We start from the raw sequence: 12,222 nt of genomic DNA, 5'->3' as shown, positions 1-12,222 counted from the left end.
GTCATGCACAGAGTATATGACCTAAAGAAAAGAATACAATTTCAATGCTATGAACAACATATTAAATATACTTAGTCAATTGCTTCTCAGCCTTTTGGCTAAGATCAAGTGTAGTATCTGTTCTTAGCAATTTAAATATACTTAGTTAATTCTGATTTCTCACTAAGCATCATTGTCATAATTCAACTGGAAGATACTGTTACAGTACAATATTAAATAAACAGGGCAACATTATTATATATATCAGTCTACCTTACCACAGTTGTATAAGATACCAACATTGATTCTGTGCAGGAACATGAAATTCCTGTGTTTGTTTGTCTGGAAGGAACTTGGATTTTATTAGAGACAGCCTGCATCATGGACAAGTATTGAACTAGGACACTGGAAGCCTGGGACCAGCCTGGTTTTGACTTCTGGGCTTCATTTCCATATCTAGAATAAAATTAGAAGACTAAATCTCCCATTTAAATAATAAAACTGTACCAATAGAAAGAGAATAAAAACAAACGATAGTTTTTTATAAGCATCACATCCAAAACAGTGATCCAGGAAGATTAAAAGTAAGAAAAGAAAACATCAGAAAAAAATAGACTTCAAGAAAAATTATTAAGCGGTATAAAGAGACTCTCTACAAAATGATAAAAGATTAATTTTGAGCATGTATGTGCCTAATAAAACGTTTTAAAAATAAGTAAAAATTGACATAACTATAAGAAAAAACAGAAAAAATCCACAATTACAATGTGAGATTCTTACATACCTCTAAAAGCATTTTATCCCCACATAACTAATCACCCCAAAACTCACTGAGTTAAAACAATTGCTTTATTGGCTCAGCAATATGGGTGAATCTCAAAGAAAAAGAATAGCTCATTTCTTCTGCTGATAGATTTATGATTACAAAGAGAAAGGGTGAGGAATACAGAGTTAGAAACATCAATGAGAGAGAATTATGGGTCAGCTGCCTCCTGCACACCCCCCATTGGGGATGTGCCCGCAACCAAGGTACATGCCCTTGACTGGAATCGAACCTGGGACCCTTCAGTCCACAGGCCGATGCTCTATCCACTGTGCCAAACTGGTAAGGGCTAGGTGAAATCTTAATGTACGTTTGCTTATGGTTTGGTTTTGTCATGTAGATTCCTATTACAGGAGTATCTTGAAAGTAACACAAAACTTTTAAGTATACATAAGATTCTTTTGTGGGGAAAATTTTTTCAATACACCAACTAGTCAACTTGCTTTCAATTTCTGTCTTAGGACAAAGATACAAGAGTATGTGAACATCCACTCTCGGATATAGTGATTGCAGGTGAAGCCGCTCATCCTTTACCACATACATTTCATCGCTTACTTCAAACAATCTCCGATCTTATGATGTCTCTCCCCAGTGGCAGTTCATTACAGCAAATGGCCCTAAGGTAATTTTATATCTAAATATTCTAGGTACATTGGAGAGAGTATTTTATGGGCTATTCAAAGTTCAATCTCTTAGAAGGCCCCTTTTGCTGTATTTGCAAATATAAATATTAAGATAATGAAGAATCCGTAGGTATGTGAATGGTGCCTCCCTCATTCCTGTCATAAACTAAAATTGTTCCTCTTCTTAGCTTACACCTGTTTGCTCTTGTATTATATATAATATGGAACCTCTTCACATTTCCCTCTTTTGTAACCCAAATTACTTTTCTGAGTTCTGCCTAAAAGTAGAATCTTAAATGTCACAAAATGAGAGAGGGAGAATGAAATCTCAGACATCAATCAAAATAGGATTTTGAATTGAAAATAATCTTAAGGAAAATGAAGTTATATATAACTAATCTTAAAACTTCCTTGAGGAGCATCACCTCCTTTTAAGTCCAAACCTGCTGAGTTTTTAACATTTACATTGTGAACCTTGTTATTAGACCCACATATACTGGAGACTAACATATAAATAAATCCTCTATTGATTTTTATAAGAGATAGGTCATTGCAATGATTTGGGCTACTCATACCCCTAATGAGTAAGACCAACAGAGGGGAGATTTTGTTTTCTCCTCACAAAATTTTTGAAGTGCAAATAGTAGGGAATTATAAGACTGATAAATTTGAGAGTCAGTCATTGTTAGGTAACACTTGTCACAAAACTGATTTATTACCTCTTTTGCTTCTATAGTCTTCATCTTCATGTATACAGTCCTATATAATAAAAGGGTAATATGCAAATTGACCCTAATGGTGGAACAACCAGTCACTATAGTGTGTACTGACCACCAGAGGGCAGACGCTCAACACAGGAGCTGCCACTGGATGGTCATTGTGCTTTCACAGGGGGAGTGCCACTCAGCCAAAAGCTGATCAGCATAACTGGTGGCAGGAGCCTCTCCCACCTCTGCAACAGCACTAAGGATGTCCGACTAACAGCTTAGGCCTGCTCCCCCCAGGCTGCTAGAGTGATGTCTGACTGCCAGCTTAGGCCAGATCTCTAGGGGAGTGGGCCTAAGCCATCAGTTGGATATCCCCCGAGTGATCCCGGACTGCGAGAGGATGCAGGCCAGACTGAGGGACACCCCCCTCCCTGAGTGCTCAAATTTTCAGATTTAAAATGAGTGAACCTGCCTTAGAACTTATCCCATTTTTTTTTTATAAATTAATTTTACTTTATAAAAGCACCAATAGTAATGTTTTTGTTTCCTGGAGTTTTTAAATTTTCATTTTTACTCAGATTAGTAAGATTACTTGAAATGTTAGAATTTCTTAGAAATTCCTGAAAAATAATTATTTAATATATTGTTTATATCTTTATAGATGCTGGAGTCTGAAATTCAAGCAATCTGATCACCAGTTCCTCCATCAGAGCAATGTATTTCATCACATTAACAACATTTTGTCAAAATCAGATGATGGAGATAGCGAAGAGAGTTTTAGCATCAGTATACAATCTGGCTTTGAAGCTATGAGTCAGGTCAGTCATTTAACAATTATCCTGTTACTATACTACAGGATATTGTTTCTTATCTCATGATTTATTATCATGGCAGATTTTCATTTGAGTATTGTAATTACTTATAATTCTTTCCGGTAGGAATTATGCATAGTAATGTGCTTAAAGGACTTAACCAGCATTGTTGACATAAAAACTTCAAGCCGGCCTGCCATGATTGGCAGTTTGACAGATGGTTCCACAGAAACCTTTTGGGAATCAGGAGATGAGGATAAAAACAAAACTAAGAACATCACCATCAACTGTGTAAAAGGCATCAATGCTCGCTACGTTTCTGTTCACGTGGACAATTCCCGAGATCTTGGGGTAAGAAAGGAAATTTAATTTGTGGCACATTGGTTCTTTTCAGACAGTTGGTAATCATGTTCTGTCATTTCTGAGTTTAGCAAAAAGATGGAACTTTACCAACCACACAGCATTTTGTATTTACCAAAGAAACCATAAGTCTAACATCAGATTAATATGACTAGGGGCACTGTGGAATACCAATTCTAGAAAGAGGTCTTATTACAAATATAGTATGGCTACATCTAAACAAAATAAATGTCTTCTCTATACTTTTCTACCTTTATGCCCTGTTTAAGCTAGCCCTTGGCCTGGAAGTCATCCCCTTAAACTCTCTCATGTCCTCCACATCCCTAGATCCAGCAGAGAAAGCCTCTCCCAGCACCTCCTCTACAAAAATTACTCTTTCCTTCTCTGAGTTATTTGTATATTACTCTGATGGCACTTAATACATTTTGACCTATACTGTCACAGCTTTGTGTTCCTAAACCTCACCCCCAGTTGTCATGGAGTGAGTGAGGGGATTTTCTGGACTAACCCAAGTAATCATGATTTATACTTTACCTAGCCTGTCCATATGTTTCAAATGGGTGAAACACACTTTTATAAGGCACTAAACAAAGGAGAAAGAGTCCTGTTTGAGTGATAAGAACCCAGAAGGAAGAACCACTGCCAAGTCCCCATACTTCTAACCCCATTCCTAAGGAAGGTTATTTATTGGAATTATTTTCTCCCAAAGTAGATGTGCCTTGTTAGCAGGTACAGTGAATCTCCTTGGATCATTACCACGCTGCTCCCATCCATTTGCTTTTTTTTTTTTTTTCCCCAGGAAGAGCCAGAGTAGGGGATTGGGTCTTGGAGAACCTGGATAGAATATGCCAACCACAGAAGTATGCAATCAGAGAACTCCTTACATTCTTAGCCAGTCTAATGCCTGTCCATCAGTGCAGATTCAGTTCTTCTCTGGAGTTGGCTAAGAAAAAAGGGGGGTAGCTAATATATCATGAACTTACCTTACTAGAAGATCAAGTGTAATAAATCAATACATTTTTCTGATTAGAACTCCACTGCTCATTACAAACTTATCTTTGATTCATGGTCCATTTTAAGCCAGGAAATACTCTCCCTCAGAACAGTGATTATAATCAATTTGAAATGTCCGCCTTTTAAAGGAGATCAGCTCAACTCTTCATTTTTAAAAGTATCAGTAGGTAAGCTGACATCTGTTTTTCTTTTAAGAAATTTCCTCTAAGTTATGCATCCTTGAGGCTCACTTACTACTACTTCTGTGTCCCCCAGCATGCCCACCAGAGTACCTTTTAGACCAACATGTGTTGATTTGAATTCCATCAGCTATAGCATTTGAAGTATGTAGCTCCCCAAGGAAGTAATATTAATCTTTTTCTTGATATGCTTTGCATAAAATTTATTTAACCTTAAGGTCTGTGGCTCTCATGGCAGCATAACTCTTTTCACTATGTAAGAGTTTGAGCCTCTACTGTTTGAAATTTATTTTTTGTGTTAATGTTCCTTCTCTGGTTTAGCAAGTCTCCAGGGGATAGAACCCATCATTTTCATATATCCTTCTCATAAGTTCATAATGGCACATTGTGACAGTCACAAGTATTTGTTAGTTAAGCCTGCCTTCTTTTTACTTAAAGAGAGTGTGGGACATGAGTGACAAGCAGAATTATTGAAAGATTTCATGGTAAAGAATTTAAATGTTTAGAGTTTGACTGAAAAGGGGGAAGGGCAAGCAACTCTCTCAGAGCTCATGGAGAAAAGTTGAAATGTGAGATTTAAGGTAGAGTTTGTGAGAATAAGAAATTACTGGAGTTGAGAAGTTATGGTTGGTTGGACAAACGGAGTAAGGTTAGTTGGAAAGGACCATTAAAGACAAATTGAAAAGTTTATGACAGTAAACTAAAAGACAGTAGGCTGTAAGAAATCGTTGGAAAGTCTGGAAAAGGAATATATCATAATAACTATTTTGAATTGTCTATTTTAGAATAAAGTTACTTCAATGACCTTCTTAACTGGAAAAGCAGTAGAAGATTTGTGCAGAATAAAGCAGGTAATTAAAATTTTGTCATTAAATGTTTTGCTACCTAGGGCAAAATTTCTTCTCAGTCTCCATTGTTGAGTTCTAATTTTGGCATTATAAGAAATCATCTATTTAAAAATGCTAAATTGACAAGTGTCCATGTAAAAGGACAGTTACAACCATCTATGAACTAAAATGGTACTCATTATTACCCTAATTTATCATAGATTTGATTCACAATTGACACCTGAATTCACCTATACTTCACGTTAAAACATAGGTTGTTGTCCTCTGAAAATCTGTTACTTGCAGCTACATCTATTTTGCAAATCAATTACAAACCAATTCTAGAAACAGGTTAGATTTGATCTGGAAATGTATTTGAGATTATAAACTCAGATGGGAGAAATTTTATCAGAGCTGTTCTTCTATAGCTACTTTGTCCCATGGACACTGACCATTTTTTGTTGGTTTTTAATCATATTGAAAGAATGAATTGAGATTTTGGATTAAACAAACAATAATTTTTGTTTAAATTGTTAAAGAATATGGGGAATCCAAATGATGTAACTCAGTGGTTGAGCATCGACCCATGAACCAGAAGGTTCAATTCCTTACCAGGGAACATGTCTGGGTTTGGAGCTCTATCTTCAGTAAGAGGCGATTCTCTCTCATCATTGATGTTTCTATCTCTCTCTTTCTCTCCATTCTTCTCTGAAGTCAATAAAAAATTATTTAAAATAAATAAATAAAAGCCCAGTGTCTGGAATGGCAGAACAACCGGAATGACCAATGGCTATGATGCCCACTGCAGCAGCCAACCATCCTTATCTGGACCCAATCAGTCCCTCCACTCCCAGCCAGCCCCACCTCTGATCGGCCCTTAATACCCCAATAGAGGGTAGAGCTGGCCAGCTAACCACCTACGGTCCCTCTCCCCAGCCCCTTCCCCCCACCAGCCCTACCTGATGGGCCCCCATTGGGGCTGGCTGGCTGGCTGGCTGGACCCACCAGTGCACAAATTCATGCACCAGGCCTCTAGTAGTAAAATAATTACAGATATGAAGTTACTTACTATATAATTTTTAAAAAAGTAAAACATAGATAACTGCACATCTAAATGCTTATCTTTAAGTAGATTTAATGTGAAAATGGCCGAAAACGGTTTGGCTCAGTGGATAGAGTGTCGGCCAGTGGACTAAAGGGTCCTAGGTTTGATTCCGGACAAGGGCATGTACCTTGGTTGCGGGCACATCCCTGTTGGGGGATGTGCAGGAGGCAGCTGGTCGATGTTTCTCTCTCACCGATGTTTCTAGCTCTCTATCCCTCTCCCTTCCTCTCTGTAAAAAAAATCAATAAAATATATTAATGTGAAAATGCACAAAACAGAACCTCATTGTGAGTGTTTCAACTTATGGTCAGTATAGATAAAGTACAATCATAAATTGAATGTGATGGTTTCACTTCTGTAACTTGTATATTTTAATTCTCAATTCCATCCCTTAGTGAGAATCCTACTGTGTTAACCTTACTTTCCTCATCTGTATAACAGCTACTATAGTATTACTTATCCTGACAAAGTTTAAATAAGATAATCATTGTGAAATTACCTCGAAAACTTTACTCTTGGTACAGTCATGTGTATTGTGCTGTTACTGGTGCTAAGTCTAGGACTGATACAAAGTGATACAGCTGTGTCAAGTTTCTGTCCCCTTTCTGCTCTGCCAGGTTGATCTGGATTCCAGGCACATTGGTTGGATAACAAGTGAACTTCCAGGAGGGGATAATCACATCATCAAAATTGAATTAAAGGGCCCAGAAAATACACTGAGGGTTCGACAAGTAAAGGTCTTGGGCTGGAAGGATGGCGAAAGCACAAAAATTGCTGGCCAGATTTCAGCAAGTGTGGCCCAGCAGAGGAACTGTGAAGCTGAGACTCTGCGAGTGTTCAGACTCATCACGTCGCAGGTGAGTGTCCTTCCTGAGAATTCCAGCACAGGATAGATTATTTCAACAAAAATATCAAGAGGGTGGGCAAAATATTTTGTAGAACTTACTAGAGATTGCTGGCTGAAAATGTGGCCCATTTTTTATCTCAGCCTAAACTTCTGTATTTCACTTTACCTTCATAATTCTGAAAACTATTGGTGTAGAGCAGAAATAAATGGTAATATTAATAAAGCCTGCACACAATCAGCTGATGAGCCTTCTGCCTTTCACGTGGTAATTCCTGCCATTAATTTCTTCGCATACCCTTGTCTCTTCGTCAGGTATTTGGAAAACTCATCTCTGGAGATGCTGAACCCACCCCTGAACAAGAGGAAAAGGCACTGTTGTCATCACCTGAAGGAGAGGAAAAAGTATACAATGTATTTATTTGTATTCTAAAAATATTTTATTTCCCTTTTTCATTCTCTTTTGTTCAGTGAAATAACCCATGGATTGCTGTGTATTTTAAGAGACATGTAATAATTAGGTTATGTGCAGTTCATATTTTTTACTTTAATTAGAAGATAAAGGAACTATAAAAGAAAGTCAGTATTCATGTGTGATCTAGCTAGTATTTTAAGTAGCAACAAAATTTTCTCTATAGTTTGGGCTGTTTATTCAAATGTTAGCATTTCTAAAATTAACTTAGTCATTTACAGTGCAGTATACCATCAGTCATCTTCTTCCTCCATTTTCTCTGTCTTCACAGTCTAGTCTAAAGATCTTCTTCTCCATGAACTTTCTTTATGCTTTCCCCCAAACACAATGTAGTTTTCTCTAAACTAAATATTTAGCCTCTGCTAAACTTTATAGTAACCTCTATGTGTCTCTTGGTTCTCACTTGTTATGCTTACTTATATACATGTTTTATCATGTCTTCTACTGAATCATAGTCTCAAAGACTACATACATGTCTTGTTTGTCTTTTTATCCACCATGGCATAAACACCCATGTGTTGAGTAAATTTTTATTGGAATAACCTGTTCTTAGTACTATTATTGAAATTTCTTCTAAAATGCAGCTGAGTTACTTAATTTGGTCAAAAGCATTGTACCTAAAAGGAAAACCTCACTCATTTCCAAAACAAGAAGTCAACTCCGATTAATCTCATTATTTTTGTGTCTATAGATATTACAAATAACCATCTTGGCAGCCCTTTGAAAGATAATTTTAAGGATTTACCTAGTTTAATGCTGCCTTCTGAATCATCCACATTTTTCTATTTGGGGTCTGTAAAAAAATAAGATTTCATAAACAGGTAATTTCTTTTCAGCATTTTTTGCAAATAACATTTTAAAGACTCCAAGACTGTAACTCCTCAAACCAACTAAATTTTAGCAAGTGGCAACTCTGTCCTTTAAAACTTTGAGAACTGGCCTCAAAAAAACTTGCATTCTGTCTGAAATATTAAGCCCTATGCTTCCAATAAATCAACAAGGATACTATATAGTATATAATTATTAAATATGTAAAAGAATTGCACTTGTAATAGGGTTTCAGAATACACTGAGAAAGACCATTGTCTCTTGGAGTGATCAGGGAAGGCTTCTTGAGAGAATTTTGGACATGAGTTAGACTTGAAAGAGAATGGATGAAAGTTAGAATTATCAGGAAGATGGACCCAAGAGTAAAGTTTACACAGAAGAATTTTATCCTTTTCAAGTGTGTCATTTGATTAATTTTGTCCAATATGTTTACAGCATTGAAATCATCACTGTAACCAAGTTTTAAAGCATATAACTTCCAAAAATTTCCTCATGCTTCTTTGTAGTCAGTCCCCTCATCTTGTGCCTAGACCCTGTCAACCACTTTAGAATAGCATCTGTTTGGATCTTTCACTCATGTTTTTGTATTGGGTTATTTGTATTATTATTGGGTAATAAAATTCCTTTATATATTCAGTGTATTCAGGCTTTAGGTCCTGTGTGTTCAAATATTTTCTCCTACTCTGAAGCTTATCTTTCAGAGAGCAGAAGTTCTTTTTTTTTTTTTAATATATTTTATTGATTTTTCAGAGAGAGGGATACAGAGTTAGAAAAATCGATGAGAGAGAATCATCGATCAGCTGCTTCTTGCACACCCCCTACTGGGGATGTGCCCGCAACCAAGGTACATGCCCTTGCCCGGAATCGAACCCGGGACCCTTCAGTCCGCAGGCTGATGCTCTATCCACTGAGCCAAACCGGTCCTGGCTCAGAGAGCAGAAGTTCTATTTAATGAAGTCCACTGTATTTTTTCCAAATGACTCATGATTTTTGTGTAAAGTCACAAATATTTAAATATCTAAAATGTAAAGTCACAAATATTTTTACCATATTTTCTTCAAAGACAGAGTTTTAATTATTTTGTTTAAAACTATATACATTTTAAGTTAATTTGTCTGGATTCTCTGTTCTATTTCATATTTTATATATATTTCATACACACACACACACACACACACACACACACACACACACACACACGCCTAATATGCAAAGTGTTCCCTTTGGAGTTTGATCATTCGCTAGGACGTGTGCTGACCACCAGGGGGCGGCACGGAATGAAGGAAGGCCCTGGCCAGCAACTGGGGAAGGGAGTCCCTGATCAGCCCTGATCACCAACCAGGTCTAGGGACCCTACCCGTGCACAAATTTCATGCACCTGGCCTCTAGTGTGTATATGTGTGTGTGTGTATATATATATACACACTTAATTTTAAACCACCATCTGACTGTCTTGATTATTGCAGCTGTATAGAAAAATCATGTGATCAGATTCCAACAATATGTAATTTGTCCATTCAGTGTTGTTTTCTAGATCCTGTGAATATCCATATAAAGCTTAAAATTAGTTTGTCAGTTCCCCTCCTGTCTCCTAAAAATATTTTTGTATATTGATTGCAATTGTACCAAATTGATGTTAATTTGGAGAGAATTGGTGTCTTAATAATATTGAGTGCTTTTATCCACAAGCATGATATAGTCTCTCCATTTATTTGGATCTTATTCAATTTCTGTTAGCAATGTGCTGTAGTTCAGTGAACAGGTCTTATATACATCTTATTAAATTATTCCCTAAACATTTTATGGTTTTTATGCGATTGTAAATGGTGTTTTCTTCTTGCTTTCTAGTTGTTCATTTCTAGCATATAGATGAATTTTGTGTATTGGATTACATCCTGTGATCTTAAATCCACTTACTCTTGAAGTTTTTTTGTGAAACCTTTGAGATTTTCTTCATAGACAATCATGTACTCTGCGAGAGTTGGCTTTACTTCTTCCTTTCCAATTTAAATTTTTCTTGTATCTTTGGAATGTTGAAGACCTTCAGTACCATGTTGATAGACGTATTAGGATCAGACATCTTTGCCTTCTCTGGATATTAAAAGGAAGGCATTCAGTCTTTCACCGTTACATGTGATGTTAGCTATAGATTTTTTTGTAAATGCTCTTAAGCAGATTGAGGATATTTCCTTCTATTTCTTCCTGGCTTGTTAAAAATTTTTGTCATAATGGATATTGTCACATATTTCTATTTTTGTATTTTCTTTTATTCAGTAAAATAATCCATATATTATTATGTGTGTTAGTAGATATATAATATTAGTTTTTATGCATTTCATTTTTCTTTAGTAAAAGAGAAGGTAAACTAGGGAAGTGATTGTTAAAAGGTACAGTGTTTCTTTTGGGATGATGAAAGTGTTCAAAAATTAGTGAGGACTGTACGTATCTGCGAATATGCTATAAACCAGTGTTTTTCAACCTTTTTTGGGCAAAGGCACACTTGTTTCATGAAAAAAATCACGAGGCACACCACCATTAGAAAATGTTAAAAAAAAATTGCCGGGACCGGTTTGGCTCAGTGGATAGAGCGTCGGCCTGCGGACTAAAACGTCCCGGGTTCGATTCCGGTCAAGGGCATGTACCTTGGTTGCGGGCACATCTCCTGTGGGGGGTGTGCAAGAGGCGGCTGGTCGATGTTTCTCTCTCATCAACGTTTCTAACTCTCTGTCCCTCTCAATTCCTCTCTGTGTAAAATCAATAAAATATATTTTTTTAAAAATGTTAAAAAATTTAACTCTGTGCCTATATTGACTATATATAAAGTAATTCTCTTGAATAGGAATCAAATAAACACAAAGAAAGTATTTTATAATTACTTTATTATGAAATATTAAGTAAACAAAATAGTGAAAAATTATAAAATTCTTGTCTTGTCTGCACCTACGGCACACCAGGCAACATCTGTGCCGCGGAACAGCAGTTGAAAAACGCTGGCTTAGTGGATAGAGCATACACCTGCAGTCTGTAGGATCCCAGGTTTGATACTGGTTGCAGGCTGGATCGCCAGTAGGAGGCATGCAGGAGACGGTCAATCAATGATTCAATGTTTCTCTTTCTCTGTCTCCCTTCCTCTCAGAAATCAATAAAAATATTTAATAAATAAATTAATAAATAGAAAGAAAATAAAATTGTTAAAATTTTATTTCTGTCTCATAATATGATATGTTTTAGTGAATGTCCATGTGAACTTGAAAAAAATATGAGCTCTGTTTTTGTTCTGTGATGGGGTTCTATAAATATCAGTTAATTCCAAGATGATTGGTAGTTTTGTTCCTGTCTTCAAGAGCCTTTAAGCAAAAGGGGGACTTGTCTCAGTTTTCTTACCTATAAAATAGGCAGGACATCAGATTTTACCTTATGGAGTTGTTGTGAAGATGAAATAAGAATATATATGTATATGTATACACACACACACACATTCAATTTACATTCCCAACAATAGTGCATAAAGATTGCTTTTACTCTACATCCTTGCCAACACTTGTTATTCTTCTCTTTTTCATAATAGTCATTCTAACAGGGTGAGGTGGCATCTCATTCATGGTTCTGATTTTTATTTCTCTGATGATTAGTGATGTAGAACACCTTT

At 36.4% G+C, this 12,222-nt stretch overlaps 1 protein-coding gene and 1 pseudogene across 17 annotated transcripts in view; both read left to right on the top strand.

Moving 5' to 3' along the window:
• The window catches only part of MYCBP2 (MYC binding protein 2), a 256,367-nt gene that overhangs the window by 218,096 nt on the left and 26,049 nt on the right, over positions 1–12,222 (top strand). For 15 of the 17 annotated variants that reach the window (XM_036455729.2, XM_045588714.1, XM_036455734.2 and 12 more), the window contains 6 exons: positions 1,264–1,424; positions 2,794–2,950; positions 3,071–3,295; positions 5,283–5,348; positions 7,047–7,286; positions 7,589–7,687. In XM_036455729.2, the coding sequence (XP_036311622.1) occupies positions 1,264–1,424; positions 2,794–2,950; positions 3,071–3,295; positions 5,283–5,348; positions 7,047–7,286; positions 7,589–7,687 (948 nt within the window). The remainder of the gene's footprint in view (positions 1–1,263; positions 1,425–2,793; positions 2,951–3,070; positions 3,296–5,282; positions 5,349–7,046; positions 7,287–7,588; positions 7,688–12,222) is intronic. The other 2 variants (XM_036455735.2, XM_045588715.1) reach the window with 1 other exon arrangement.
• LOC118730921 lies at positions 79–186 on the top strand (annotated as a pseudogene).

Source organism: Pipistrellus kuhlii, unplaced genomic scaffold (assembly GCF_014108245.1).
Source record: "Pipistrellus kuhlii isolate mPipKuh1 unplaced genomic scaffold, mPipKuh1.p scaffold_m20_p_3, whole genome shotgun sequence".
NCBI lineage: Eukaryota > Metazoa > Chordata > Mammalia > Chiroptera > Vespertilionidae > Pipistrellus > Pipistrellus kuhlii.
The sequence above is the reverse complement of the archived record's forward strand: the minus strand, read 5'-3'. Positions and strand labels throughout refer to the sequence as shown.